At 49.3% G+C, this 26,058-nt stretch overlaps 2 protein-coding genes across 2 annotated transcripts; one reads left to right on the top strand and one right to left on the bottom strand.

Annotated features, from left to right (window-relative positions):
* Window positions 1-291: 291 nt before the first annotated feature.
* On the top strand, window positions 292-2,872 carry rtraf (RNA transcription, translation and transport factor). Its single transcript, XM_068756368.1, has 8 exons — window positions 292-452; window positions 785-909; window positions 1,070-1,169; window positions 1,395-1,472; window positions 1,575-1,663; window positions 1,786-1,854; window positions 2,122-2,170; window positions 2,269-2,872. Exons 1-8 carry the CDS (start codon window positions 392-394, stop codon window positions 2,421-2,423), a joined length of 726 nt encoding a protein of 241 aa, XP_068612469.1. The 5' UTR covers window positions 292-391; the 3' UTR covers window positions 2,424-2,872.
* An 837-nt stretch (window positions 2,873-3,709) lies between these two features.
* Window positions 3,710-24,989, bottom strand: nid2a (nidogen 2a (osteonidogen)). Its single transcript, XM_068756556.1, has 42 exons — window positions 24,783-24,989; window positions 24,244-24,429; window positions 23,895-24,011; window positions 19,805-19,906; window positions 19,564-19,703; window positions 19,332-19,464; window positions 18,911-19,249; window positions 18,514-18,619; window positions 17,437-17,476; window positions 17,242-17,351; window positions 16,990-17,123; window positions 16,796-16,907; window positions 16,334-16,534; window positions 16,011-16,238; window positions 13,031-13,177; window positions 12,294-12,422; window positions 11,487-11,609; window positions 11,230-11,366; window positions 11,048-11,153; window positions 10,829-10,962; window positions 10,641-10,746; window positions 10,432-10,565; window positions 10,253-10,358; window positions 9,972-10,105; window positions 9,777-9,882; window positions 9,472-9,605; window positions 9,290-9,395; window positions 9,062-9,195; window positions 8,879-8,984; window positions 8,455-8,588; window positions 8,272-8,377; window positions 7,848-7,981; window positions 7,641-7,746; window positions 6,610-6,739; window positions 6,430-6,530; window positions 6,184-6,356; window positions 5,930-6,059; window positions 5,679-5,850; window positions 4,750-4,907; window positions 4,551-4,674; window positions 4,338-4,470; window positions 3,710-3,775 (listed from the first exon to the last, which is right to left on the bottom strand). Exons 1-42 carry the CDS (start codon window positions 24,987-24,989, stop codon window positions 3,710-3,712), a joined length of 5,664 nt encoding a protein of 1,887 aa, XP_068612657.1.
* Window positions 24,990-26,058: the final 1,069 nt, after the last annotated feature.

Raw genomic sequence — 26,058 nt, 5'->3', positions numbered from 1 at the left:
AGTCCTATAATATATTCAAAGCAAAATAACTCAAATCGACTGACAATTAAAACTCCTTCCTGTTGGATCGATGAGAAAGAGGAAGTCGTCATAAAGAATAAGAGTTTAACACAACTTTTGTACACGCTGTGTAAAATAAGAATAAATGGAATATAAATCCTACAAAACGAGTAAAAACACGAGGAAATATAAAACAATAAGATGACAGGACAAAGAAAAATCCGTGACAGACCTAAATCTGTAAGGAGACTTTTATTTCGGCAGTTTAACGGGAAGTCGTACGTAGTCCGGTTGCGCATGCGCAATGCCACACGCCAAGCAGGCGATACGGTCGAGCTAGCATACTAATAGCGAAATAAATCAGTGATTTAAACGTAAAACTGACGTTCAAATGTTTCGGAGAAAGCTAACGGCGCTAGATTATCACAATCCGGATGGATTTGACAGCAAAGGTAAAATAAACTCCCGACGAAGCGGCGAGATGAGCCGATCCTGGAGCTCGTTAACGTGTGTGCTGATTCAGGGGGGGGGGCGGCGGGGGGCGGCGGCAAACGGACCGACGTTCATTAGACGTCAAATATCTTTCACCCATTTAACAGGTGGCTCTTTGCCGAAAACAGTAATCAATTCTGCTTCAGATATTTTTAGCAAGTGATATTTGATGTACTGTAAAGATCCGTGTACTAGAACTGTTTAGAACTGCTTGCTATTTAATTGATCCTATACTGGATATAACGCCAAATGTAGCTGTCCTCCCTCATGCCTGTCTCTCCTCTCTGCTCAGATGAGACTCAGTTTAGGAACTGCATCGTGTGGCTGGAGGACCAGAAGATCAGACATTACAAGATAGAAGACAGAGGAAGCCTGAGGAACATCCCGAGCTCAGACTGGCCCAAAGCCTACCAGAAGGTGGGGGGGGGGAGGGGGGGGCATCACACTGCCAGTATCATCATCAGAGGGGCGCAGAATTCTTTGCCCGTTGGTGAAAGTACCTCCTGAGAACGGATATTCAGTTGTGTATTTAAATAGTAAACGGTTGAGACGAACTGCCTGCGTGTTTTCTGTGCAGTACCTGCAGGACGTGAACTGCCCGTTTGGAGCCCTGGAGGAGCACGAGGCTTTCGACTGGCTGCTGGGTCTGGCTGTACGGTTTGAATACGGTGACAACGGTACGCCGATGATTTGAGCTGTCGTCACCTGTGGGAGCTTTGTTCTACTCTCGATCTAGAGGTTCAAACCTGTGTAGTTCCTGCTAGGGCGTCGTAATACTGCCGATGACAGGTAGATGGAGACACCGTAAAAGGAATGATCCTTTAGCTTCACATCGAGACAACGTATTCTCTCTCCTGCGGCACCAACATGCAAGTTGTGGTTTTTTCTTTGTGTCTTATCAGTGGAGAAATATAAGAACTGTGAGCCGCTGGCTGCCTCTACTAGCGGCAAAGCAGCGGACTCCCTCGTCAACCTCGACAGTAAGTCGACGCATTCCTCCCCCCCTCTGCCTCGTCTTCTTCACCTCATCTCGCACATTTGTTCCGAGTGAAAGCTGAACTTGTTTGTCTTTTTTTTTGTAGGTAATTCGCCAGATTTCAAAGCAGGAGTGACGGCTCTGGCGAACATTCTGAAGATCCAGCGACATGACGACTACCTGGTCATGCTCAAGGTTATACTTTAGCCTTAACTGACCTGTCAGCTTAATCAGTGGCTTATTCATAGCACATTCATTAACAGTGTATTCTTATTTAATGGAACATCTACTTGCCTGTGTTTATGTCCTCTTGCCAGGCCATTCGTATTCTGATCCAGGAAAGGCTTTCTCCGGAGTACGTGGCTCGAGCCGGCCAGAGTAGAGAGGTACTTTCAGCCGCAGATATGTTTCGCTACAACAACGATCGGAGCAGCAAAGGGTGACATTTTCTTTGTCTCATTTCTAAGGCATGGTGCGACTCAGCCAGGTGCAGTTCTCAGTTTGTTTGTACTAGTCGCCGGTCTGCCAGAAACGATGCGAGACCACGTTAGCCAGCAATAAAGTTTCGCAGAGCTCGACCATGCGTTGGAAATGGAGCATTAGTGATCACACCTTTCCCACGATGTTCATTTTGGTGTGTTTCTGCTTCCCAGGGGGTCCCGGTAACTTTAGACAAGCACGTTTTGGGCTTCGACACAGGAGGTGAGTGCTGCTTTGACGGAAGTAGTATATGAAGTGCACACACACACACACAAACACACATCCAATGGAACATGATCGCAACATGTATTCCCTCTCAGATGCGACTCTGAATGAAGCGGCCCAGATCCTGCGCCTCCTGCACATCGAGGAGCTGAGGGAGCTCCAGACTAAAATCAACGAGGCCATCGTAGCCGTCCAGGCCATCATAGCCGACCCCAAGACAGACCACCGGCTGGGGAAGGTCGGGAGATGAGAGCGAGGATGAGGAGGAAGGGACTGAACCACAGGGGTGGGTGGGGTTAATTTGATTTTGGGAGAAAAGCTCGCCTGTTTCAGTTGGAGATGAATTCAGTTAGTTTCTTTTTTTAATTGTTGCTGCAAGAGCTCAGAGAGTTTGCGTTCGAATCTCGGAGCAAGGTTGCGCAAGCGGCAAGTTTTCTGATGCTGTGATCCCCGTTTGTACGTAGCATCGATATGTGAACGCTACAAGTTAGAATAACGTCCAGATGGTTGGGATGGGACAACTCGTTTCCTCTAATCTGTTACTTCATTTCAATGATCCCTCGCCTCTGCAGAAGCCTCAGATGCATCTGAAGTCTTCAAACTGACGTCTCAGACAAAGCATTCTTTTTGCAGACGGAAGAAAAGTGTGTTATTTTTCAAATATGTGGGGAGACGTTTCAATACAGCTGGAAGTCTGGAGTCTTTGTAGTTTTGTCATCATTTTCCTCCTTTAAGCGTTTGAACACAAAAAAAAGGAAAACGCAGTCTCCAAACAATAAGACCCAAATCACATTTTATTGTCATAAATATCACATCTTATAAAAAGATTTTTAAAAAAGTAGTTTTTTTAGAAGTAGTAGTAAAAAATATTTGGTAAGAAAAGAAAGTAAGATTATTGACTTGTGTGAAATACAGATTATTAGTGCAGAAAAACACGACAGGAAATATCATCTTACCTTAGCATGAAGCTAGCCTGGCTACCAACCCGAAATATCCAGGAATGACATGAATTAGTGGTTTCGTTTCGAGGTTCTGGTACATTTTAATAGAACCAAGAGTCTCTGGGCTGTAGCTCATATTTAAGGACTTAATAGTGGCATCAATCGGAGTCAAAAAGCATCCTGAGAGCTTTTCTTTATTCCCTTCCTGCTGTTTTGTCCACGACTAGCCTGGATTTAAAAGCCCCAGGTGACTGAAAACAAAGCTCGAATAGTTTTGGAGCTTCTCCTGTCAGTGTTCGGCTTTAAGAATAGGAAAAGGCTACATTGTGAGATCTGTTGGTCGGTATCGATAGAAAAACAAAAAATGACACGCGTACAAAAATACAGTAGAAGGAGAAAACAAATGAGGTATAAAACAAATTTACAGAGCATACATTTTGGAGTTATATTTTTAGGTGAGATGGGGGTGGGGGTGAGGAGTTCTAAATTGGCTCTGATGGTTTGTCTGGCGGCAGGAAGCCAGCTTGCTCCCGACTGAGCGTCTTTTCTCCCGAGGCTCCCTGGAGAGCGTATTTAGGGTGGTCCCGCCCTCCGATCAGGAACTGCCCCAGAACTTTAGCACCAAAGGACCTGTGGCTGCCAGGCCGTCGTTATTGGCTCCCTGAGACACAGAAATCACATTCAGAAGACAAAGCGTCTGGACCTCCATTCTGCACAAAGCCCTGCACTTAACTTGTTGCTGCTGAGAATCCTCTTCCATGCACTCGACAAATAACAGCTTTTAAGCCTCTTCCAACTCTCAAACCCGTAACAAGTGTGTTTTAGAGCGGTCATCACGGGCAGAATCGCAGCACACATCGTCCGGGGCTGCAGAGTGTTGGACGCCACATTTACAGGACGCACACTAGTGACCACATCCTACGCTGCAGATGTGTGCAGCTGTGACAGCGACGCCCACCAGGGTGCTACTTACGGGCTTATCCTGCGTTTAGGGGCCCACGCATCAAACACTAGAGACAGGTAGCGAGTCGCACACAGCTGTGTAATCATTGCTGGTGAGATGTCACCACACACACACACACACACACACACACACGCGAGTGATATCGCCGCACACGAACCGACCAATGAGCTCACGGCCTGGCTTTTATTACAGAGCGCCACATTAGCCGCGTATGCGTTTGTAAGAAGCAGCAGCACAGCCACGATAAATCCACGTTTACACTTCTGAGAAACATCTCACCTGATAGACACTGGCTGGTTGCTATGGCGATGCCATACAGGTGCGAGCGCTGGTCTGGCAGGTATTCGTCGGTGAACTGGCTGCTGTCTTTGCTCACTGCGATCACCCCGTCCCTGCGAGGCGGCAGAAACGAGGTTGATTGATCGGCGACGGGTAACGTGCCGTAAAGCTGACAGACTACAAACATGGCTACCTCCTCCAGTCAGTGTAATAGAAGTGGCTCCTGTAGTAGAGCATGCTGAACGGGTAGTTGAGGTTTGCATTGATCACTCTCCGGCCCGAGCCGTCCGGGGAGACGCACTCTAACCGTTTTGTACCTGGCGGAAGAAGAAAATCACATTTAGATCCTCCAGCAAATCAACGATCCGCACCAACGTGGACGTCACGTTTACCTGCGTCAGCCCAGCACACCTGTCCTGAGGACGAGTCGTACGTGAGCGCGTTGGGCAGACCGATTCCGTCAGACACCACCAGCCTCCGGCTGCGCCCGTCCACCGTTGAGCTCTCGATCTTGGGAGCCTCTCGGTTCCAGTCGGTCCAGTAGAGCGTGCTGCGGAAGAAGAGCGAGAGTTTAACTCTGCCGCCAATAGAGCGAGGGGCTCGAGGGACACGCCGTCTCGTGCTGATGAGGTCACGGTGAGACATGCGACCTTTCGCAGCAGCTCTCCCAGCGGATCCGGCGAGCACGGCGTGCGCCGGTGAACACAAATAGACATATTGTACTCCGAGTGAACAAATTCCTTCATACGTTTCCAGGATGTTTGTTTTTGTGAAGATTGAAATCATATTTGGACACCCAATCGGATTAGGTTCCACATACATTAACCACAGCAACACACACACACACACACACACACACACACGTTGATTATGCGATTAGTTGCAAAGATGGAAAGCAGATGTTATTACTGCAGAGCAGAACGAAAACAACCTCATGCCTTCACTGCCCGCGCGTGTGTGTGTGTGTGTGTGTGTGTGTGTGTGTAAATCTAGTGCAGATTTCTTGGCTTAGTTTGATCTAACAGCATCACATAAAACAATAAAAGTCACTTGTACGACAGGATTATCCTGGGACGACCCGTCTCATACCGACGGAGCCATGTTTGGTCCCAGAGCGCAGACTCAGCTAATGTGAGCTAGCAAACGAAACGCAGGCCGTTTGAGGACTCAAGCGTTTTAGATTTCACGGCTGTGCCAACGGGTCGGAGACCATCTGCGCTCTCTCCTGATATGAAATCCCGGTGGATTCTGCACCGGCGCAGCACCTCCAGGACGTTACGCTTGATTGTGAGCCTCGCGTGTGGCCGGACGGGGGGGCTACCCTGTGGACGAGACCGCTATGATGGCTCGGGGGTTGACCAGGTCCGTGTCGAACAGCGTCCGCCTCCCGCTGCCGTCCAGGTTGGAGCTTTCGATCATGTCGGGGTTTGAGTCGACCCAGAACATCAGCCTTCGATTGACGTCCACAGCCAGCCCCTCTGGACTGACCAAATCTGCATGGAGCAACGAGACCACGGAGGAAGCGCTGAGATCCTTTAAGGCAACGCAGCAGTTACAGGAACGCGTTCTTACTGGCGCTGATGAGTAACTCGGGCTCGGCTCCATGAGTCATAGAAGCTCGGTTGATGGTTCTTGCAGACAAATCCGTCCAGTAGACTCGGTTCTCCTTGCAGTCAAACGCTAGACCGACGACGATGGAACCCTGGAGACACAAAACCCAGTGAAGGTTTACGCATGAGGAGATCGCTGCCACATCCACAGCAGAAATCTAAATAAAGCGCTAGCTAGCTGCTAAGACTAGCGCGTCTGGTCCAATCAGCTCTCACGTGTAGAGTCAGTAGGGTCTTGGCTCGGGTCGCGTCCAGCCTGGTCCCGTTGAGAGGCAGAGAACCTATTTTCTGTCCCTGAGCGTACAGCAGCGCGGCGCCGCCGCTCGGCGGGGGCGTCACATCTGGGCGGGGCAGTGGGCGGACAGTGGGCGGGGCCACCGAGGGAAGGCCTGCGACGAGATCGGCTGGTAAACAACCATTACAGTTCTGTCTAACTCGTGCAGCAGGCGTGAACAGACTCACAAGCAGGCTTGACGACGTCGTGCGATCTGGTACCAGGAACCTCCCGGCCGTCCCGGTCCACGCACCAGCAGTAAGTCGTCTCCCCATAACACTGGACTGGACTGAGACACAATCCACCAGTAAAACAGTCGTTCAACCACTGCTGTTGCTGCTGCTGTGTGCGAGCGTGAGCTTTAATACTTGAATTCCCCGTCTGGCTCGCATTGAGGCAAGTACTGCTGAGGCGCCGGCTTTCCACCGTAGTGCTCGACCAAACTGGTCCTCCATCGCTCACAAACGCTCTCAGGGCGCTGGGTCGGAGCCACGGGGACTAAAGGGGAGATAAATCAAACACGCCGTCACAACTCATCGTGAGCGCGTTCTATTTTCTGTCTTCGGGCTACAGTTAGGTAGCGCGTGTGCGTTAGTGGAGCGGGGAGGGCCCGTGCTTGAAGAGGTGCAGACACACACACACACACACACACACACACACCTTGCTTATATCAAACCTGTCTACGCTGTAGTCTCTTTACTAACTCACTTTGTCGGGGAGCTTTAGAGCTAAACCTTCCACTAATATTTGGACGGGCCTCTTTGCGCTGTTTCATTCCTCAGGCCGACTTACTGTGTTGGCAATGACTTGATAAACTGGTGTGTGTGTGTGTGTGTGTGTGTGTGCACGACAGAAGAGAAACTTCACCCAGTTCACAAATGACTTCATCCTGAGTGCTTAGTATCTGTGGCATGTTTTTTTGGGTTTACATCCTGATGTGGACCACGGATAACAATCCTGAACCGAGAATGAGCAGGAAATGCTCCTTCCTCTCTCGTCAAGAGTCATTACAGAAGAATCCCAGAATAGGGAACCTGCGCCATAAACACTGGAGGAGAGCCTGATGTTCCACATCCAGATGTAAAAGAGGAGAACTGAGTATGAGGTTAAGTACTAGCGAATAAAAACCTTGAAGAGTACCGATGCCTGACGGGCTGTTTGGTACCTCAGCGGGTCAGGCAGTCAGCCCTGTTTTGGTTCAGTTGCCTGGCAACAGCATTGCAGCTCATCTCACCGCCCCTCAAATAATCGGATGGTCATAAATAGAATTTATTGCAAAAACAGACCTCACAGAACCGCCTCTGTGTGGCTTTTGGAGTGCGAGCGAGTCTGAATCGGGTAAAGATTTTACAAAGTGCCGGCAGGTCGACATTTATTATTCAAAGTGTTTCGGACTCACCGGGTTGGTCACAGTCTTTGTGCGCTGCACCAGGTGGCGTCCTGGTTCCTGCTCTCTCCTGGCCCCTACTGTCCACACACCAGCAATGCCCAGTGGAGCCGTGGCACTGGAACACAAAGAGCATTATTATTAGAACAGAAGAACATTACAAATAAAAGCAGGAAGACAAAGAATCGTCCTCTGCTTCGAGAGGATTCACGTTCGTACCTGTTTAGTTGTGTACTGTCCGTCAGCATCGCACTGAGGCACGTAGACTCCGGGTACCGGGTACCCCTCTGGACCGGTAGTCTGGATGCTGTCCCGGTGGTGCTCGCAGTGAGTTTTAGGACGCCCCGGTTCATCTGGGGAAAATTAAACAATTCATAAAGTATTATAATTGACACAACATATACAAATGTTGGAGCTATCCTTTAATGGTAATGTATAGCGGTCGCTAGCGTAGCCCTTCTTTTCTATCTTAGCCGATCTCACTATGCAGATGACGTGTAACCAATTAATGTAGTATTATGAGGTCAAATGTCAAAGGTTAGGGAATGCAGAATGTTTGTGTCTCAGGCATTCTTGTTGCCCTCACCTCATTATGCGCCCTGCGACCTCAGAAGGTTTTTGACACGTAAAACTCTAGACTCACCTGGTTTGTCACAGTCTTTGGGCGCTGCTCCAGGTGGAGTCCTGGTTCCTGCTCTCTCCTGCCCCCTACTGTCCACACACCAGCAGTGTCCAGTCGAGCCGTGACACTAATATCAAGACAGAGAAACCAGAGTTTACCTCAGTGATTCTTCTACACTTAGTGGTAATTGCATTCGGGGCTGACCTGCATTGGTAGGTACCCCCCGTCCGCATCACACCGGGGCACGTAGGCTCCACCAGCAGGGTATCCCTCGGAACTGGCTGTCTGTGCTCGTTCTCTGTGGTGCTCGCAGTGAGTTTTAGGACGCTCCGGTTCATCTGGGAAACATTTACCAGTTTACGTGAGCGATTAAGGAACGCAGGAATTATCTGGAACAATATGTGGAATGCCTGGCGTTTACTACAGACATTCCCGATTCTGCAGTTTGCAACGTTTGCTCCAGCGAGCTCCTCGTATCCTGCATAAACAACTCTCAATCCAGCTGGCTGCACTCCCAAAACCACTTTTGTCAACCCCTACAAAGTCATCTCGGGACTCTGCAGAATGTTCTGCGTCAGAACTTCAGGATGTTACGTGACATCATCCTTCATGTCCTGACCAGCCTTACCTGGTTTGTCACAGTCTACAGGTGTTGCACCAGGTGGCGTCCTGCTTCCTGCTCGCTCCTGCCCCCCACTGTTCACGCACCAACAATGTCCAGTGGAGCCATGGCACTGGAAAAAGAAAAGAAAAAGGCAATCAAACCAAAGGAGCCCAGATATTACGTCTGCTCATTCAGAGCCGATCTTACCTGCTGAGGTAGGTATTGTCCATCTGAGTCACACAGAGGTACAAATGTTCCTGGTGCAGGATGTGCACCTGGACTGCTGGACTGTACCCGGTCTCTGTGCTCTTCACACGGAGTTTTAGGACGCTGTGGCTCATCTGTTATTGGAAATATTGCGATTTTAACTTGTTAGCATAAAGACGATATATGAGAGAGACCAGAAAGTACAACGAGCAGAAATGTCCTCCTCACCCAGTCGGTGGCAGTCTCGAGGTGGGGTTCCAGGTGGAGTCCTGGTTCCTGCTCTCTCCTGCCCCCTACTGTCCACGCACCAACAATGCCCGGTAGAACCGTGACACTGAGACAAAGAATGATCATTAAGAACAATCCAGCTGCTCCAGATGATGTAAAAAGAAGAAGTCACTAAAGCACACCTGTACTGGGGCGAACTGTCCATCAGCATCACACTGAGGTATGTAGACTCCAGGAATGGGGTGTCCCTCTGGACTGGTAGTCTGGACGCTGTCTCTGTGGAGTTCACAGTGAGTTTTAGGATGCTCTGGTTCGTCTGTAAAGGAAGAAATAGCATTCAGTTAAGTCATTCAAGAATGTGGTTCCCGTTGGGAGTTGAATTTCTTCGTATCGTCCCCCCCTCCTCCTCGCCCGTCCACCACGAGCGCGAAAGGACGCCGTCGTCTGCATACACAAATGCGTTTCCTGTTTTTTTTTTTTTCCTCACCTCTTTTGTCGCAGTCCGTCTGCGTTGTTCCAGGTGGCGTTCTGGTTCCAGCTCTCTCCCGTCCACTACTGTCCACACACCAACAATGTCCAGTGGAAGCGTGACACTGCAGGAAATAATAACAATAACAACATTAAGCATGAAAGTCGATAAAGGTGAGAATGTTTGTTTCTCCTGAAACAGTTTGTGTCAAACCTGCAAAGGGATGTACTGTCCATCAGTGCCACATTGGGGGACATATGCTCCCGGGTCCGGGTACCCCTCTGGACCGGTCGGCCGGACACTCTCTCGGTGGTGCTCACAGTGAGTCTTAGGACGCTCTGGTTCATCTTGGTAAATGTGTTTTTATAGACATTGAAAGTGTTCACCATTTCTGTTTTTTACTACAAAGGTTCCGACTTTAGATTTAAGGAAGACTTGTGGGTTGATCTGCAAGTGTACTTTAAAAAGGTTTCATTAGTATTTTCATTCCTCACCTGGTTTGTCACAATCGGTAGGCGGCGCACCGGGTGATGTCCTGCTACCGGCTCGTTCCTGTCCTCTACCATCGACACACCAACAATGTCCAGTAGAGCCGTGGCACTGAAGACATAGGACATTTATACGCTTCAGTCAGATCGTTCTATATTTAGAGAGCACCAAACTAAATGCTGACCTGCAGCGGCGTGTACTGTCCATCGGCATCACACTGAGGTGCATAGGCTCCAACAATAGGCTGTCCGTCTGGACCGGCCGTCTGGACGCCGTCCCGGTGGTGTTCACAGTGGGTTTTAGGGCGCTGCGGCTCATCTGGCGAGGACAGATTCATTTTTAGAGGCAAAATTCAAGCTATCCTTCATGCAGAGTCGTGTGTATGAACCTTACCTGGCTTGTCGCAGTCCACGGATGGGCTACCAGGTGGAGTCCTGGTTCCTGCTCTCTCCTGTCCCGTTCTGTCCACACACCAGCAGTGTCCGGTAGAGCCGTGACACTGACATAAACAACGGCAGCGATCAGTTTCACGATAACGGCTAGACTAGCGTTTTGAGATTACACAAATGATAAACACTGACTTGTAACGGTCTGTACTCTCCACCAGCATCACACTGAGGTGCATAGGCGCCAACGATAGGGTGTCCGTCTGGACCGGCCGTCTGGACGCTGTCCCGGTGGTGTTCACAGTAGGTTTTAGGACGCTCCGGTTCGTCTGGAGGGTGAAAGATTCACACGATGCGATGCTTTGTGACACAGCGGGCTGCGATTGTAATTGTGTCATCAGGTATAAACCTCACCTGGTTTGTCACAGTCTTTGTGCGCTGCACCAGGTGGAGTCCTGGTTCCTGCTCTCTCCTGCCCCCTACTGTCCACGCACCAGCAGTGCCCAGTAGAGCCGTGACACTGCAACGAATGGTTGCACGTTTACACTTAAGCATCCCGGACCATCGGTCAGCTGTGAGGCCAGTCAGTGACCCACCTGCAGGGGGCGGTACCGTCCGTCAGAGTCACACTGGGGGGTGAAGGCCCCGGGGCCCGGTCGACCACCTCGCTCCGCGCCGCTCTGCAGACCCTCTCTGTGCTGCTCACATTGGCTCTTCGGACGAACTGTCGGTTCTGTCGGCGAATCATTTAATAATTATCACGGTGTTTTGGCGTCTTGCTCCTTTAGGTTGCGCATCGTTATTTCAACAGCGTAGCTGCTAGGTGGCAGCCGCTTGTGCCGATTTGACCGACCCGCTTGTTGACAGGAGGAACCGTCGCCATAAAACCCAGGCTGGCACTGGCAATGGAAGGAACCCAGCTCGTTGATGCACCGGGCGGCGGCGTGGCAGGGAGAGGAGCTGCACTCGTCTACGTCTGAGGAAAGAGAGCGGGAAAGAGGCCCAACCTCAAGATGGAATTTAAATCCCACTCGTTGTGCATTTTATTGATCGGTTCTGGTTGAGGATGCTACTTTCATCGGTATCTTATCAGGAGTTGATTTGTGTTCTTTTGGATGGTTTGTAATCACATTACATCACTGGGAGGTGGGGAGGATTTAATGGAAGTTCATCTTAAGGTCATGCCGATGGGTGAAAGGAGGACACACACACACACACACACACACACACACACACACACACACTCCTCCTCTCTCCTTGCTCCATTTGTCTTTCACGCCCGCCCCGCTCTTCCATCTAATCTCACCCTCTGCTTCTCACATTAACCCTCTCATTCCCGCCCTTCTCCTCACATTTATCACCCAGCCTCCCTTCTCGCCACGTCTCCTCGCTTTTGCAGCTGTGTTGCTGTTGTGAAAGAAACGTTCACTCTGTGCTGGGGGGGGGGGTCTCCTCCAAATATTCTGCTTTTTGGAACCCGCAGCAAAGCCTCTCTTTGGTGGCTTACAAGTGCAAATGAGAACCAACCCTTATAGGAGGATAGGAGCATGCTATCGTTTGTTATTCCTTTATTTTAAAACTCTGGTGAAGATATAAGTTGCATCATCATTAAGCCCAGTCAGGACATGTTGTCAGTTTGAATCGAACTGCCCCAACTCACCGACGCAGGTACGCCCGTCGAAGCCGAACTCAAAGCCACTCAGGCACTGGCAGCGATGGCTACCAGGCAGGTTCACGCACTGGGTGTGAGCGCCGCATGAACTCAGTCCTTCAGAACACTCGTCTACGTCTGGAACGACAGCGAAGGATAAGAAAGCGACGTTTTATAGGAACACATGAGCCTGTAAAGCAGTATCCCTCCATGTTTCTTGTATGTGCGAGTGCAAAGGCTGTAATTAAGGCTCATTACTGCTGCTTTTACAGTATATATATACTTTTTATGTGCGCTATTATGACACCCACACCTGGATTCTAGACTGCATTGTTGGACACATTGTATAACACGCAGGGCTAAAACCCACACACATCTCATCCGACCAGGGAGATAAACACTCAGGCCCAATTAGGAGAACGAAGGCAAAGCCTGGGGCTTTCCTAGTGCAGTCAGCAGGAGAGAGAGGCCTACCGCCGGGCTAATGACAGGCAGCGGACCATGCAAGTCTCGATTAAGTACAGATTGAACTGGAAGAAGAGGAGGACGGACGACTCCTTCCATCCAGCTTGTACTTGACACGTCTACACTGGATGGACAGACGGCGAAACACAGACACACCGTCTCTAACCGGAAACTGCGAGTGAACATCAGACTTAAGCAAACCACCTCCAGCAACTTTGCAATTCCAGGATGTCACGTGATCTTCTTTAACGGGACTCTGCAAGGCCACATTGCGTGCGTACCGTAGCAGTTGCGCCCGTCCCCTCTGTAACCAGTAGCACACTGGCACTGGAAGGCCTGGCCCTCCAGTGGGATACACTGGGCTGTGGTGTCGCAGTCGTGGTTCCCAGCGTAGCAGGGGTTAACCCTCTGTGAGTCTGTCGGCTCGACTACAGGGAGCAGGAGAGACACATTAAAATGGCATGAAGAACGACACAAATGCAGTTGTATGTAAAATATTTTGTGTATCGTGACAGACATTCTGAAGCTTTGCTCTAATCTCAGTCGTGGCAAAGTAGCTTTTAGCATTCTAAGAAGCTGCTGCACGGATACAGGGGACACTATTACAGGATCTACTGCACAACGAGAACATGAAAGTGTCCCGAAGTGAGATCAATTTAGAGTCAGAGCCCAATGATTACACAAGGCTTAAGCAAACACACATGTAGCACCGGGCCGGGCGACGTCCCACGGCACATTTCTCCCTTCATGTTCTCAATCATCCACATGTGGAGGAGGTTGGGCGCACACACACACACACACACACACACACACACACACACACACACGAGAGACACAGACAGAGGGATGAGTGAGCGGATGTGCGTCCCGGGTTTTCTCAGGACGACAGACACGTTAAACAAAAAAAACCTTGTATTTAGCAGAGTAAAAAAAACATGGCTGATCATTAGAAAAGAATGTTTCGATAAATACACTTCAAATTAAGTGCTTCGCTGCTTTAAGACGTTCCCCAGAGGACGCTTCGGGACGGGCGGCCCAGCGGGGATCCCGACCCCGGGTCGCGGCAGCTGAGATCCAATAACGTGTTTTCAATCAGCACTGCTTTTGAGAGAATTAATTACCTGGCTTTGTTATGGATAAAAATAAAATAAAAAGTTTGTTCGAACCTAAAAGCCAACTTACACCTAAACAACGGCGAGCGCGCGCACACACACACACACACACACCGTTAGACGCAGCTTGCTCTCATCGCTCAGAGCCAACTTTGGCTCATTATCAAAGGCGGAGACTCTTCAAGTGCTAAACGTGGCTGGGAGCAGATGAGAGGACGAGATGACGGGAGAAAAGACTGACTGATAATTAAAGAGGGAAAAGAGCGAGAGAAGGCGAGGAGGAGAGGGAACAGACACGGGCTACCCCCATCAAAGCAACGACTGGGGCTTCCCCACCTGCTGCTTACTCCCCCATACCCCCCCCATGTGCACACCGGCTGGTCTGACAGGGGAGGAGCAATGGCTGGGAACAAGATGGCAAATGTGTACTGGACGCTGTAAAAATCATCGCCTCACGTTTGGTCCAAAATGCTAATAAAAGGAACAGAAGGTTCGGAAAGCGCGACGACTTCTTCGGTTTCGAAGACGAGGATTCAAGGTAGGAGACAGAAGGAGGGGCAAAGCCGCGGATGAGGCGCCAGGCAAAATGGCGTGTCGGGATTCAAACCCAAAACCCTCCGTCTGAGAGGCAAACCCGCTACACCTCCTTCTCTTACTCCATGTCTGTTCAATCATACCATAGATGCGTGTCAAATATTGATTGGCTGCTCTAATAAATACACTAATCACCATCACAGACCCAAACCATGTGTTTAAAGGCAGCACAACCCAAGCGTGCAACAAGTCGGGGTTCCTCCTCCTGTTGCGTCCGGTGTCTTCCATTTCTCCCCTGATCTCTTGATTCTCATGACATCAGTGAGCAGTTATTCTGCCCAGCAACCCCCCCCCCCCCACACACACACACCAGAAAATCTGTCATTGGCAGGGATATTATTTCCCAGAAAGTGTAAGACCCTTGAAAACACACAAATGCTCACATGCACATACACACTTTCACGAGCACACACACACACCACTTAACCCGTGTTTACAAAACCCCTGATCCCCGAAAGCTCTCCCAGCTGTGCTGTCAGTGCATGTGTGTGTGCACGTGTGTGGCGTGTCATCGTAACCTTTTTAATCAAAGTGTTGACGTTTACCTGTCAGGAACTTGGTCTGGATTCAGAAACTAGAGGGGAAAAGACTAAAATCGAGTCACCCTCTCCCTCTTTTTTTCAGGTCTTGTCGGTCCTTCTATCTGGATTTCATCACTAGAGCAGGAAAACAAAGCACGGCCACTGTGTGCCGACAGAAAAAGAACACGGCACACATACCCATATTTGTGCCGTGTCTGCTTATCTGGAGGGGAGGGAATCCAGAAGGATCGGGGGGGTCAGGATAGAGGCGTGTCGTTTTGATTAGGAATTATTTATGCCAGTAGTAAATAAAACGTATGAAAGAATAAAGATCTGCACACAATCTGACTAAACTGCGTTAAAACCACAAAGGTCATTAAGCCGTGGAATTTGGGTTCGGGTCTCCCCAGTCATAATTCTGTTTACCGCTTCATTCTCCGTGCCAACACTTTTCTGGGTCATCAACGAAAGAAATGCAAAAAAATATATTATATTAAGTCAACCGTGATGCAAATTGTGGTTACGGACATCTGGAGCCTTTCTCAAACAACGGGACTGGAGGGAACAGACATTATTCCATCGTCTTCTACGCTTTCAGTGTATAATTAGCCCCGAACTCGCGGAATGTGTTTAAATCTGACGCCCGTCCAACTCCAATGCTGCGGTTTGGCCGAGGTCTCCGTGGCAGCCGGTCGGCGTTCTCGTTGCTGTTGCTCCACTTGGGTTTTATGTACTTCTGTCTCTTGTGATTCTTCTTAATGATCACTGGCTGCAGCACAAATAGCCTTTCAAGCACCATTAAAGGTTTGCCCTCCTTCCTTTCATCACAGCTGTGGAGTCCTCAGGAGGACTGAACCCAACCATTATGACCTGAGATCACTCGATTAGGGAAGATGGACGATAAACACACGCTTACGTATGTGATACAATCAGATGCTATTATTGATTTGCTCCCCAGTGAATTTCATTTCCTTCATGTGCTGCACCTGGTTTGGAGAACAGGTGGGAAATCCTCTGATGTCGGTTTGACTCACCTCCGACTGGACTGATCTTGTTGGTGACTGCGTATCTCAGGAGCCGCTCCTCCTTGACGTACATGACAAACACCCTCTCCATGGTGATCTGCAGCGTCTCCGGGGCGGCGCGGCCCCCGTGTGGACAGTCTCTGTAGGTGATGTTCTGCTTCAGCTGGAAGGTGAAGGACTCTGAGCCTCGCTCCGCTGAAACCACTGAGAACTCCCTCACGGAGGTCGACGTGGCGACTGGAGGCAGAAGGTCAAAGGTTCTAGGAGGTGCTCGTTCTTGCATTTTGCTCAGTAATGTCAGCATCTTGGACTCTTGTGGTTGCTATGGTTACCGGATGGGTAGTAATGGTAGGTCTCCTTGAAGGGCTCCATGGTGACTTCTGCTCCTGGGGGCAGGAAGGGCACGCTGCCGCTCACGGCCGTATCAAGGGCGAGGTGGTTGTGGTCATCAAGCCCACGGCCCGTCTGGATGATTGACAGACGCTGCTTCCCGGGGTAGAAGATCACCTCTGCACGACGAATGAACTGCGCACCTGGGGAAATAATCAATTCCTTCATTTGTAGATTATTTTGCAGCAGCTGCTTATCACATAACATCTGCAGAGGTCACATCTGACACACACACACACACACACACACAGCTGGTTTCTATTAGCGCGGAGGTGAAGGCCTGATATCATATCACATCCTTGGAGACAATACAGCTGGCTGGGAGACAGAAAACAAACAGTAGAGGAGTTCCTTGCAGATGTTCTGAAGAGTCAAGATGCTTTAAAATAAACACGCCGCTTTACCTGTGACTTTGAATCCTCCTTGGCTATTAGGAAGCTCCAGAGCGAACAGCCATCCAAACAGCTCCCCCACTGGTGCAACTGGCATCAGAGCCCAGCCCAGCGGCTCGGGCACCTGACCAACCAGACGGAGAAACACGAGCATGATGGGAGAAGAACTCATTTCGATCTAGGCATCGTAAAGCTTGTACTCCTACCTCGCTGATGGCCGTGTACGCTCTCCCGTCGCCCACCACGATGTAGGCGTGGAGGTCTATGTCGTTCAGCTCCACTGGGGTGGAGCCGACGGTCACCGTCCCGCTCACCTTTCCACTTACACGTTGTGGCGCACCTGGAGGAATGGGAGCGGGATTAAAGGCTACTTCTCCGGCTGAGGCAAAAGACAATCGAAATGTTCAGCCCCGGATCCAATTTGAACAGCTGTTTAAGTTTGACGCCGCTCCGCTAACCCTCAGGTAGACAGTGGCGTCCGTTTCCGTAGAAACCGGGTCGACAATAACAGCAGAAGCCTGTGGCGTGGTCGGAGCAAAACGCATTCTGGGAGCACTGGTATTGGAATCTAGAATGACAGAAGAGCAAACCAATTGAATGCTGCTGGTTCACCTCCCATCCTAGAGAGATCGCCCCGTCAGCTCCTAGCATACCTGGCACACGTTTCCTTATTCTCTGTCGTGTACTGGATCACTGAGAGAGACAAAGACAGAAAATAACATTTGTGTAACTGGAGACAATTTAAAGATTGTTTCCACATAAACACAGATGGATAGGAGGAATATGGAGAAGACACGCACACACACACACACACACACTAAAACAGCTACATGGTGGGGAGCTAAGCCAGCTGCTGCAGCTGCGCCTCCCACGCCCACTCACAAACACACACCGGTGCAACTACACTGCAGTTCCCAAAGAATTTAAAATGCCTCGACGCATATTTTACAAGTCTATTATATATAAACACAACGTACATTAAAGGTATATGCAGTTCACAGACGCTTTTACAAGTGCTGCTCTTTATACTGAAGGATGATTAATCATTCCCGGGGGGGGGGGGGGGGGAATGATTAATCATCTGTTCTGTTTCATTCTACGACATGCAGAATGAAACAGAACGGAAAGGACTGCAACTTTCACCAGATAGAAACAAAGAAACACCCGGAATGTGTGAGTGTTCTGTTAAATGGCTGACTTGGGATCTATCATCCTACACTCACACTCACACTCACACTCACACTCACACACACACACACACACACACACACACACACACACACACACACACACACACACACACACGTGCGTACAGACGAGCACAGGATGTCAGTATACTTTCTCAGGAACTGGACGCGCACAGGAGACAAGTCGCTCCACTTGAACCGGCCAGATTTGTGCAGGGAAACCAAAAACACGATGTCACCCCCCCCCCCCCCCCACTCATTTCATCTGTCTGCCTGCAGAAGAAGCGGTGCTTCATCGCTCTTCAGAGGAGCTAAGATGAACAGCCTTCCTGACCCTCGTTCTTATTTACAGCAAAGTCCTGTGGGAGGAGCTGCCGGGGAGGGCACGTTGGACTCACACACACACACACACACACACACACCTGGGGAGCCGCCCAGCACAACGGCGGTATTGTACAGCCAGCTGCTGAGCTGCTCTGGGGCAGGAAGCGAGCTAAAGTTACCCTCACAGTGACAAAGACGCACGCGCGGTTTGTCTCTTACCTCCCGTGTCGAAATCTTCCTCGACCACGTTGACCACGTGACCCCCGGGGGGAAGAGGTGGCTCGTTTCTGTGAGGGGGGTAGACGTCCACCACCTGCGGAGGGACCTGCAGATACAGATGAAAGGAGAATGCATCAACTTGGCTGGTTGAGGGTCGCGTTCTGGTCCAATGGAGATGGACAGGAAGACATTGTCCACCAACATCCCTCCAAGTTCCTCGTATTTCATAGCACTGAGAGGGACAAAAGGCGTCTCCGCCTAGAGGTCATGTTTATACCACAGCTCATTGAACCTGGGAATGAATGCCGACTGTCCCCCGTCCTACTAAAGACCAAAACCAGATGGCAGTGGACATGATGAGGTTTATAGTCCATTGTGAAAGCCGAGCTAAGGTTACCTGTGGCTGCTGTTCCGGAGCCTGCTGAGCACCTCCCTCTGGAGCGCTGGGAGGAGCGTAGCGCCTCTCGACCGGCTCTGACTTGGACTCGGGTTCGGGGATCATTCGTATTTCTTTGTCGTAGGCTACCTGAGGCCCAGGATCCCCTGGAGGCGAGGTGGGAGCAACTGCAGGAACTGCTGGCTGAAGGGACTCCGAGTTGTCGCCCCCAGCAGGCGCCGGCTGGAATTCTGGGTCTCCACCTGTCAGAGTGTAATCCTCATCTTCCTCCTTGTTTTCAGGGTCATACGTGTTGTCCGTATATTCCTCAAACTCAGCGTACTCGGGGGTTGTGGTGTCCTGGAGGTGGAAACCCGGAGGAGTCAGAGGGGGGCGGGGGGGAACCCTCTTGATTTCACACTAAATTAGTCAACTTCATTACCAGGGACAGGCCATGTCCTCCAGGTGGAGGAGTAGCAAGGAGGCCACCAACGGATGCAGGGACAATGTTGTCGAAGGAGTAACGGTTGCCAGTGTGGAAAAGCCAAACACCTGGAATTCCTGTATTGCCAACCCTGGAGAGCAAGGAACCAGCCGGCCGCACAGGTTATGTCTTTATATTGAATATGTGGTCATCGGGAGGCTTCTGGTGCGGCTCGGTGGTTTCAACTTACTGGTAGAGGTTTTTAATACTCTGCTCATCACTGGAGACGCTGTAGTGGGGTCCTTCGATTCGGGAGAACAGCAGATAAGTGACTTCCCCTCTGCTGAAGCCAACGATCGCCGGAAGCTCTATCTCAACGTTGTAAGACTCCTAGGAACGGGGAAAGACATTTTCCACAACGGCAACACTGAACCGACACAATCCGAAGCGAATGGAGCCGCGAATCCCGGCCTTACGTGTCGCCAGTTTACCTTGGGTCGAGTCCCGAAAAAGTTCAGGCCATCTTCGGGGTAGAGGAAGAGGACGTAGGAGTCGGTCTCGTCATAGCCAATGACTGCCTGGAATGTATTGACCTGAAGAGACAGAAGAGAGACAATGTCAAAATATTAAAACACAACAGCTGCTCGGTGTTTTGGTAAACTCTGAAGGCTCACGGTCTTCCCGTTTAGCCTTGACGCTTCCGCGCTGGGCAAAGTCGCGTTCAAGTTAGCATATTGTGTCTACTGTTGGATATTTCGACTGCGACTTGAAAAGCAGCCACAACATCACTGCAACTCTTGATTTTAGTTTCGTCATTGAAATGAAATCCTTTACTTTCGGGCGTTTTCTTTTTTTTATTGTCTGCTGCTGATGCTACAAGCGTTTCGTGTTTACTGGCATAAGGACAGAGTCTATTCAGAAGTTTCATGCAGGCGTCCAGGAGGATGAGGTCACTTCCTGTGTGTGGAGGGTCAGCTCGGCCTCCCAACACCGCTACTCACACCTCACCACGTCTCCTCCTCTTCCTCTCTCATTTCACTGCTCCCCTCCCAAAATACACTGATTGACAATGGTGACAGGCGTAGCTGCACAAATTAGGATACTGTAAATGTTTTATTATTATTACTATCAACACCTTTTTCATAAAAAGAGAACTTTAGGAAATTATTTCCTCCATGCAGACGGGGGGGGGGGGGGTCGAGCCCACCTCCCAAAACCACAGTTAAAACCACAGATTTTCGTGAATGAGGGGACTGTGAGTGATCCTGTGTTGTTTTCCTTTGGGACAGAATCAGATTATCTGGATACACACCAAACACACACACACACACACACACACACACACACACACACAGATCTGAGAAATGTGCACACACAGCTCGGTCTCTCAACCCCCAGTCCAGATGTTGATCGCTACAGCTGTCTTCCTGTGCGTCTGGACATCTTTCACGATGATGTTACAGCAAACCAGACGTCGTAACAATGCAGGACATGGGGTGGTCACACACACACACACACACACACACACATTTACCTACCCTAACCCCCATGCATTCATCTCATGTAAATGCATGCGTGTGTTCCTATTTGTTTACATCAACATCTTTAAACTATCTTGTTGTTTGTGGGCGGGAAGGACTTTGTAGCCCCCAGGCTCTGTGTAATTAGTGAGGAGGGGGTATTTATTTATTCTCTCTCTCTCTCTGTCTTCAAGGAAGGAGAAGAATCAGGAGAAGAATCAGGGGAAGAAAAAAGCGAGACCTGCTTTCTCACTGTCTGAATGTCGGCGTTTTCCTCTCCCATTGCTCCTCCTCCCACCGAAGAGGAGGCCAGAAGCAAAAGGAGAACGGGAGAAGAGAGACAGTGCGATGAAAGGATGCAGCAGGAGAGAAGCCACAAGTCTGGCTGACAAAGGGACAAGCATAAGGGGACAGACACGAACGGGACGAACCCCGCTGCACCATGATTTAGGCCACATCAAGTGTCGCTGGTTCGGGCCTGACATTTTCGCGTACACTCGCGAGTGTGGTCATCAATCTCGTCTCACTCGTACGTGTGTCTGTGTGTGTGTGTGTGTGTGTGTGTGCGGTAAGTCTGTGTGTATAGCGGACCAGGTGTGAGTCACACAATCACATCTGGAAGACGGCAAATTGCAGCCGACACACATCAGAGACTTTCCGGCAGCGCCCCCCCCCCGGTGTGAGTGTGAACTCTGACAGTGGCTCCCACCCCTACGGGCTTTTTGTCACACCTCGAGTCCTCACACTGACTCGCACACACAAACATCAGTGTGTTAATTGCCTCCGGGGGCGACAAAAGTTAGTTAAGGCATCGGCATCATCAGCCTGCTGGTCTCGTCTGCCGAGACGTTTATGATGAGAATATATTCATTTATATTTGGTTCTGAAGGTCAATCCCAAAGTCACGGAAAGACAATCAAATTACATGACCTTGTATTTACAATGTATTTGTATTTTGAATAGTATCGGGATTCAGTTTTAAAGTAACCCTCCCGGCGTCAGATACGTCCGGTGATACTCACAAAACTGATCATCCAAATTCACAACTGGTCCAGAATCTGAAACCCATTGCAGCTGCTCGTATCAGACGCTGTGTGTGTGTGTGTGTGTGTGCGTGTGTGCGATTCGCTTTAGTTCCACCATGTCTTACTTGTCTTCTTTATGCATCAGGATGGCTGGAACTTTAGTCTACTCTGCCTTGCATAACTTAAATGACTGACTTTGCGTCCCGTCTGTGCTGTAGAGTGACTCAGCATCATGACAAACGGTCCGAGTCATACTTGGGTTAGCCCGGAACATCCAGAGGACGAGGCAGAAGCAGAGCGAGGGAGGTCGCTGGCTTTCGGCTCGCTGACCGCAGCACAGCTGCAACCAGGCAGAGATGAGAGACGGAAAGCAGCTGCAGTCCGGTGGCCAGCCTCGCCAGAGCGCTACGAAAGGAACTGCCTACAGCGTGGGAAGCGCTCCGCGCACGCAGCCCAGAGCCTCGTGGCCCGGGACGGTGCCGTCGCTTATTTCTGTTGATGTCATATGAAAAGCGTCCCTGTGTGAAGACGGATTAGCAACGCGCCGCTCAGAGCCCGAGCCTGGTCCTCACGGCTCTCTGCGTGAATGACTGGTCATTAGCTAATGGAGCTACATGGTGGGAGCGACACCCGAGTGCGTGTTTCAGATCCAAAGAGACGTAATTACTCAGTCATGAAGATAATGGCCTCTTCAAGTCTTATTCCATTGAAAGCATTAGCACACTTTTTCATTAGGATTTTTTTCCGGCTTCTACTTCCGTCGCCGCATCTGACCTGGACCCCCACAGGTTATTCAATTCACACACACACATACCACTCTTACCCCCCCGCCCCCCACAATAGCCCCACCCAGCACCTCTGGCTAATCACTTCAAAGGAAGATTCTATCAGCTAAAAGAGAGCAAATCCCAGCCGACTGCTGCAATCTGACGAGACAGACAGACAGACAGAGCCGGTAAACGAGTAAACAAACCCCACGCAGGAAGATTTTGCACCAAGATGTGATCTCCAGCCTCCGATCACGATGCGGCCGACAGCAGATAAAGACGTGGAGATTTAATTTCAATATCCGAGGCTTAGAAGAAAGAAATAGAATCACTGATTTGTCTATTTGGCAGCAGCGCATCCAAAGTAAAGAAATAAGAAGGACAAACAGATGGGAAGTTGTCCTGGTGTTGTTCCTCATCCAGCCGTCCCACACGTTACAACCCAGGAACAACACAGCACTGTTTGTTTGATCAATAAGTTCAGTAGGCCCGGCCCGTCATTGCTTCCCTCTTTCCTTCAAAGCAAGATGATGGTATTAATTCTAAAGAAGATAGAAAAAGTGTATCAAATAAAAAAGGGGCATTCCACTGATTCTTATTTCAGTTAAATCCCTGTAATTAGTGGCAAATTACCCCCCCATGGACAATTCCTAAAATATTCCCAGGAAAATACTGACGTGCAGCTCTCACACTGCGAGCCGCGCCTCCCCGGAGAGTTGCAAGCATTTAGACGGTTACACATGGAAATGGACAGGTGTGCGATCTAAAACCAGCGGGGGGGTCAGCTGCTGTAGATTAGGGTTTGGCCCTCTGTTGCTAAACCAGGTCAAGAGGTGGATCTGCAGCCTCCGTGGTGAGATCGTGTGCTTGGGGATGAGGACTTGAAATTATTAACTGGGGACTTCTGACAAAAAAAGGGGGAGGGGGAGGGGGGGGGAGTCCAACAGAGCGCGTGAGCACGAACGATCAAGGCATGTTCGTCTACCTGTGTGTGAATTGGAGGAGGGGATAAGAGCTGAAGGGTGGGCGGACTGTGATGACCTTTAAAGATGACCTCTGGCCCATTGAAAAGGTTGAGAGGCAGATTAGGAGGGTAAGGGGAGTTACAAATAGACCCCCCACCCCAGGCTGATTACAAGTGATGCACATCGAGGAATTTGGGATTTTGTCTCTCGTGAGAACCGAACGTTCTCGTGAAGGGAACACCGTTCGCATCATTCATTCATAAATTAAGACGCTCTCAGCCCCCCCCCCCCCCATCCATCTTACCTTGTTTGATGATCCAGTGGCTCGAGTTTGTTCCTCGTACGCTGCAACATTCTCCCATGTTGCAACTACGGCATGCGTGGGTGCGAATTCCGCACCTGGGAACCCTCGATGCACTTCCTGGTCAGATGAATGAATGAATGACAGAGGGAAAGAAGGAAAGAAAAAAAAAGAAAGATGCAATGCGCAATGGAACAAACTAATGGATGAGGAACTGGGGAAAAAGGGAAGAATCGTGATCAGTCGTTAAAAAAAGAGGTGGGTTCTAAAACTTTATCGACACTACACTCCTCCTTTCTACATGCAATCCCGTGGCTATAATCATCTTCTGGTTTTTGGTGACTGAACGGACCTGGGCCACCCTGTTGAGCACGCCGGGTGTTTCGGTCAACCGGTAGTAAATCTGTCCTCGTCCGCCGCTGGTGTCGATGTCTGCCAGAAACGGGGCGACCACGGGGAAATCTGTCGGCAAGCCGTCGTCGACATATTGCTTTTCCATGGGTAGGTCCTGGGCTGATATGATACCATTGGTGGCCACCTGGAGACAAACACAAGTGCATGAAAAACATTCTTACAATCAGAATAACTTTAGATTTAAAGTAAATGCACTTAGTTACACTTGGTTACATAGATATGTAAGGATTTACTATATAAATTTGCAACGTAAACAATAACAATAGTTGTAGTTCTTCAAAACTTAACGTTAAATACTTTTATTGGAAGCACATATAAAATTCAATTCAAACTAATAACGCGCTCCATTTGGCACCAGTCAGCACTTTACTGTGGAGGTCATCCAACGGCTGCAAAATGTTAGCTCAAGATTTAAAATCAACACTTTCACAGTCAATACCAAGACTGCAAAAAGTGAACGAGTGAGGCTGTACTTACATAGAGCTGGGAGAAGGGAGAGTCGTAGAAGTAAAAGGGTTTGGGCAGGGACAAAACCCTGGAGGTTTCATCGTCGCCCTCGGCCAGAATAAAGTCTCCACTCAGAGTGCCATAAGGGAACATGTCAGCCCGCTGGACGGCCGTAACCACAGACACACAGCAGCTCCAGCAGAGCAGACACACAAGCAACAGTTCCCCTCTGTCCATCGTAGAGCAGCAGGAGAGGGGTGCAGATGGACTCAGAGAGGGGAGCAGAAAGAAGGAGATCGCTCCTCTCCTCCACCGAGCCTCTGACACTCTCCAGGGAGGGAGGAGTTAAGGCCTGCTCTCATTGGTCAGAGGTGGATTGAGTGACAGCTGGAGGTAACATCTGGCTCGTATTAAAGAAAAGACAAATAGAGCATTTTAAATCCGGATGTAACTCTATCTGTTTCACAACAATGATAAATACACATTGTGCAGGTTCATTGAATTGCATTTATCAAGATAGAGGCCCAAGAACACAGATAAATTATACAAACAATATTACATTTCACATTCAAATCTAAAAAGGAGGGAATAGTTTAAATATTTATAAGAGTATATGATTATTTACTAAAAACCACATAGTATTAGCACTTGAAATAATCAATCACACAATTTACTTTCCAATTACATTTCATTTTTCTGTCCTGATTTTTAAAGGCCTTGAATGCAACGTAAATTTAACCTTGTGCACCACCTAGTGTCAAAAAGCTTATATTGCAGAATACATACAGCACACTGAAATTTGACTTTTGACTGCACAGGGGCAGATCCAGGATTTTTCTAACAAAGGGGGGCATTTTTTCCCACAGGACGTCCAACATGCTTTCAGTTAGAGCTGTGGTAGACAAATGCTTAGAATAAGTCAGGAACATGAGACATAATTCTGACTTCAATCTTATTTTTATTCTCAGAATTCATCATTAACTATTTGAATGACAAACATATTTTTAGCCTGAATTAGCCACGTTCCTAAATCACATTGAGTTGTTGGTTCATATAAATGTAGACGATGGATCATTGGCAGCAGATATTTGTAATTACTGAGAGGAACTGCTAGATGGCAGCAAAGGGCAGGCTGAGATAATTCACAGACGTCATGACAACCAAGTGAATTTCATTTCATTCATTCAGAATTTCAGACTAGTGTGGGAACTATTATCTGTGTTTTATTTTGTATGTTTGAAAATATGTTATAATATGCATCCTAGCCTAAAATGGTAAAATAAATAAACCTGATTCCACTTTAATT

The sequence above is a fragment of the Brachionichthys hirsutus genome, chromosome 24, assembly GCF_040956055.1.
Source record: "Brachionichthys hirsutus isolate HB-005 chromosome 24, CSIRO-AGI_Bhir_v1, whole genome shotgun sequence".
Classification (NCBI taxonomy): domain Eukaryota; kingdom Metazoa; phylum Chordata; class Actinopteri; order Lophiiformes; family Brachionichthyidae; genus Brachionichthys; species Brachionichthys hirsutus.
Note: the sequence above shows the minus strand (reverse complement) of the source record. Positions and strands in the feature narration are given on the sequence as shown.

What these genes read in the sequence shown, in the direction of transcription:
- rtraf (XM_068756368.1), top strand. Translation starts at nt 392, where the DNA reads ATGTTTCGGAGAAAGCTAACGGCGCTAGATTATCACAATCCGGATGGA. An exon ending in GGATGGATTTGACAGCAAAG is followed by an intron (nt 453 to 784) that starts GTAAAATAAACT and finishes CTCTCTGCTCAG; the next exon opens with ATGAGACTCAGTTTAGGAAC. An exon ending in GAGCCGGCCAGAGTAGAGAG is followed by an intron (nt 1,855 to 2,121) that starts GTACTTTCAGCC and finishes TCTGCTTCCCAG; the next exon opens with GGGGTCCCGGTAACTTTAGA.
- nid2a (XM_068756556.1), bottom strand. Translation starts at nt 24,989, where the DNA reads ATGGACAGAGGGGAACTGTTGCTTGTGTGTCTGCTCTGCTGGAGCTGC. An exon ending in CAAAGACTGTGACAAACCAG is followed by an intron (nt 10,963 to 11,047) that starts GTGAGGTTTATA and finishes TTCACCCTCCAG; the next exon opens with ACGAACCGGAGCGTCCTAAA. An exon ending in GACAATACCTACCTCAGCAG is followed by an intron (nt 8,985 to 9,061) that starts GTAAGATCGGCT and finishes TTCTTTTTCCAG; the next exon opens with TGCCATGGCTCCACTGGACA.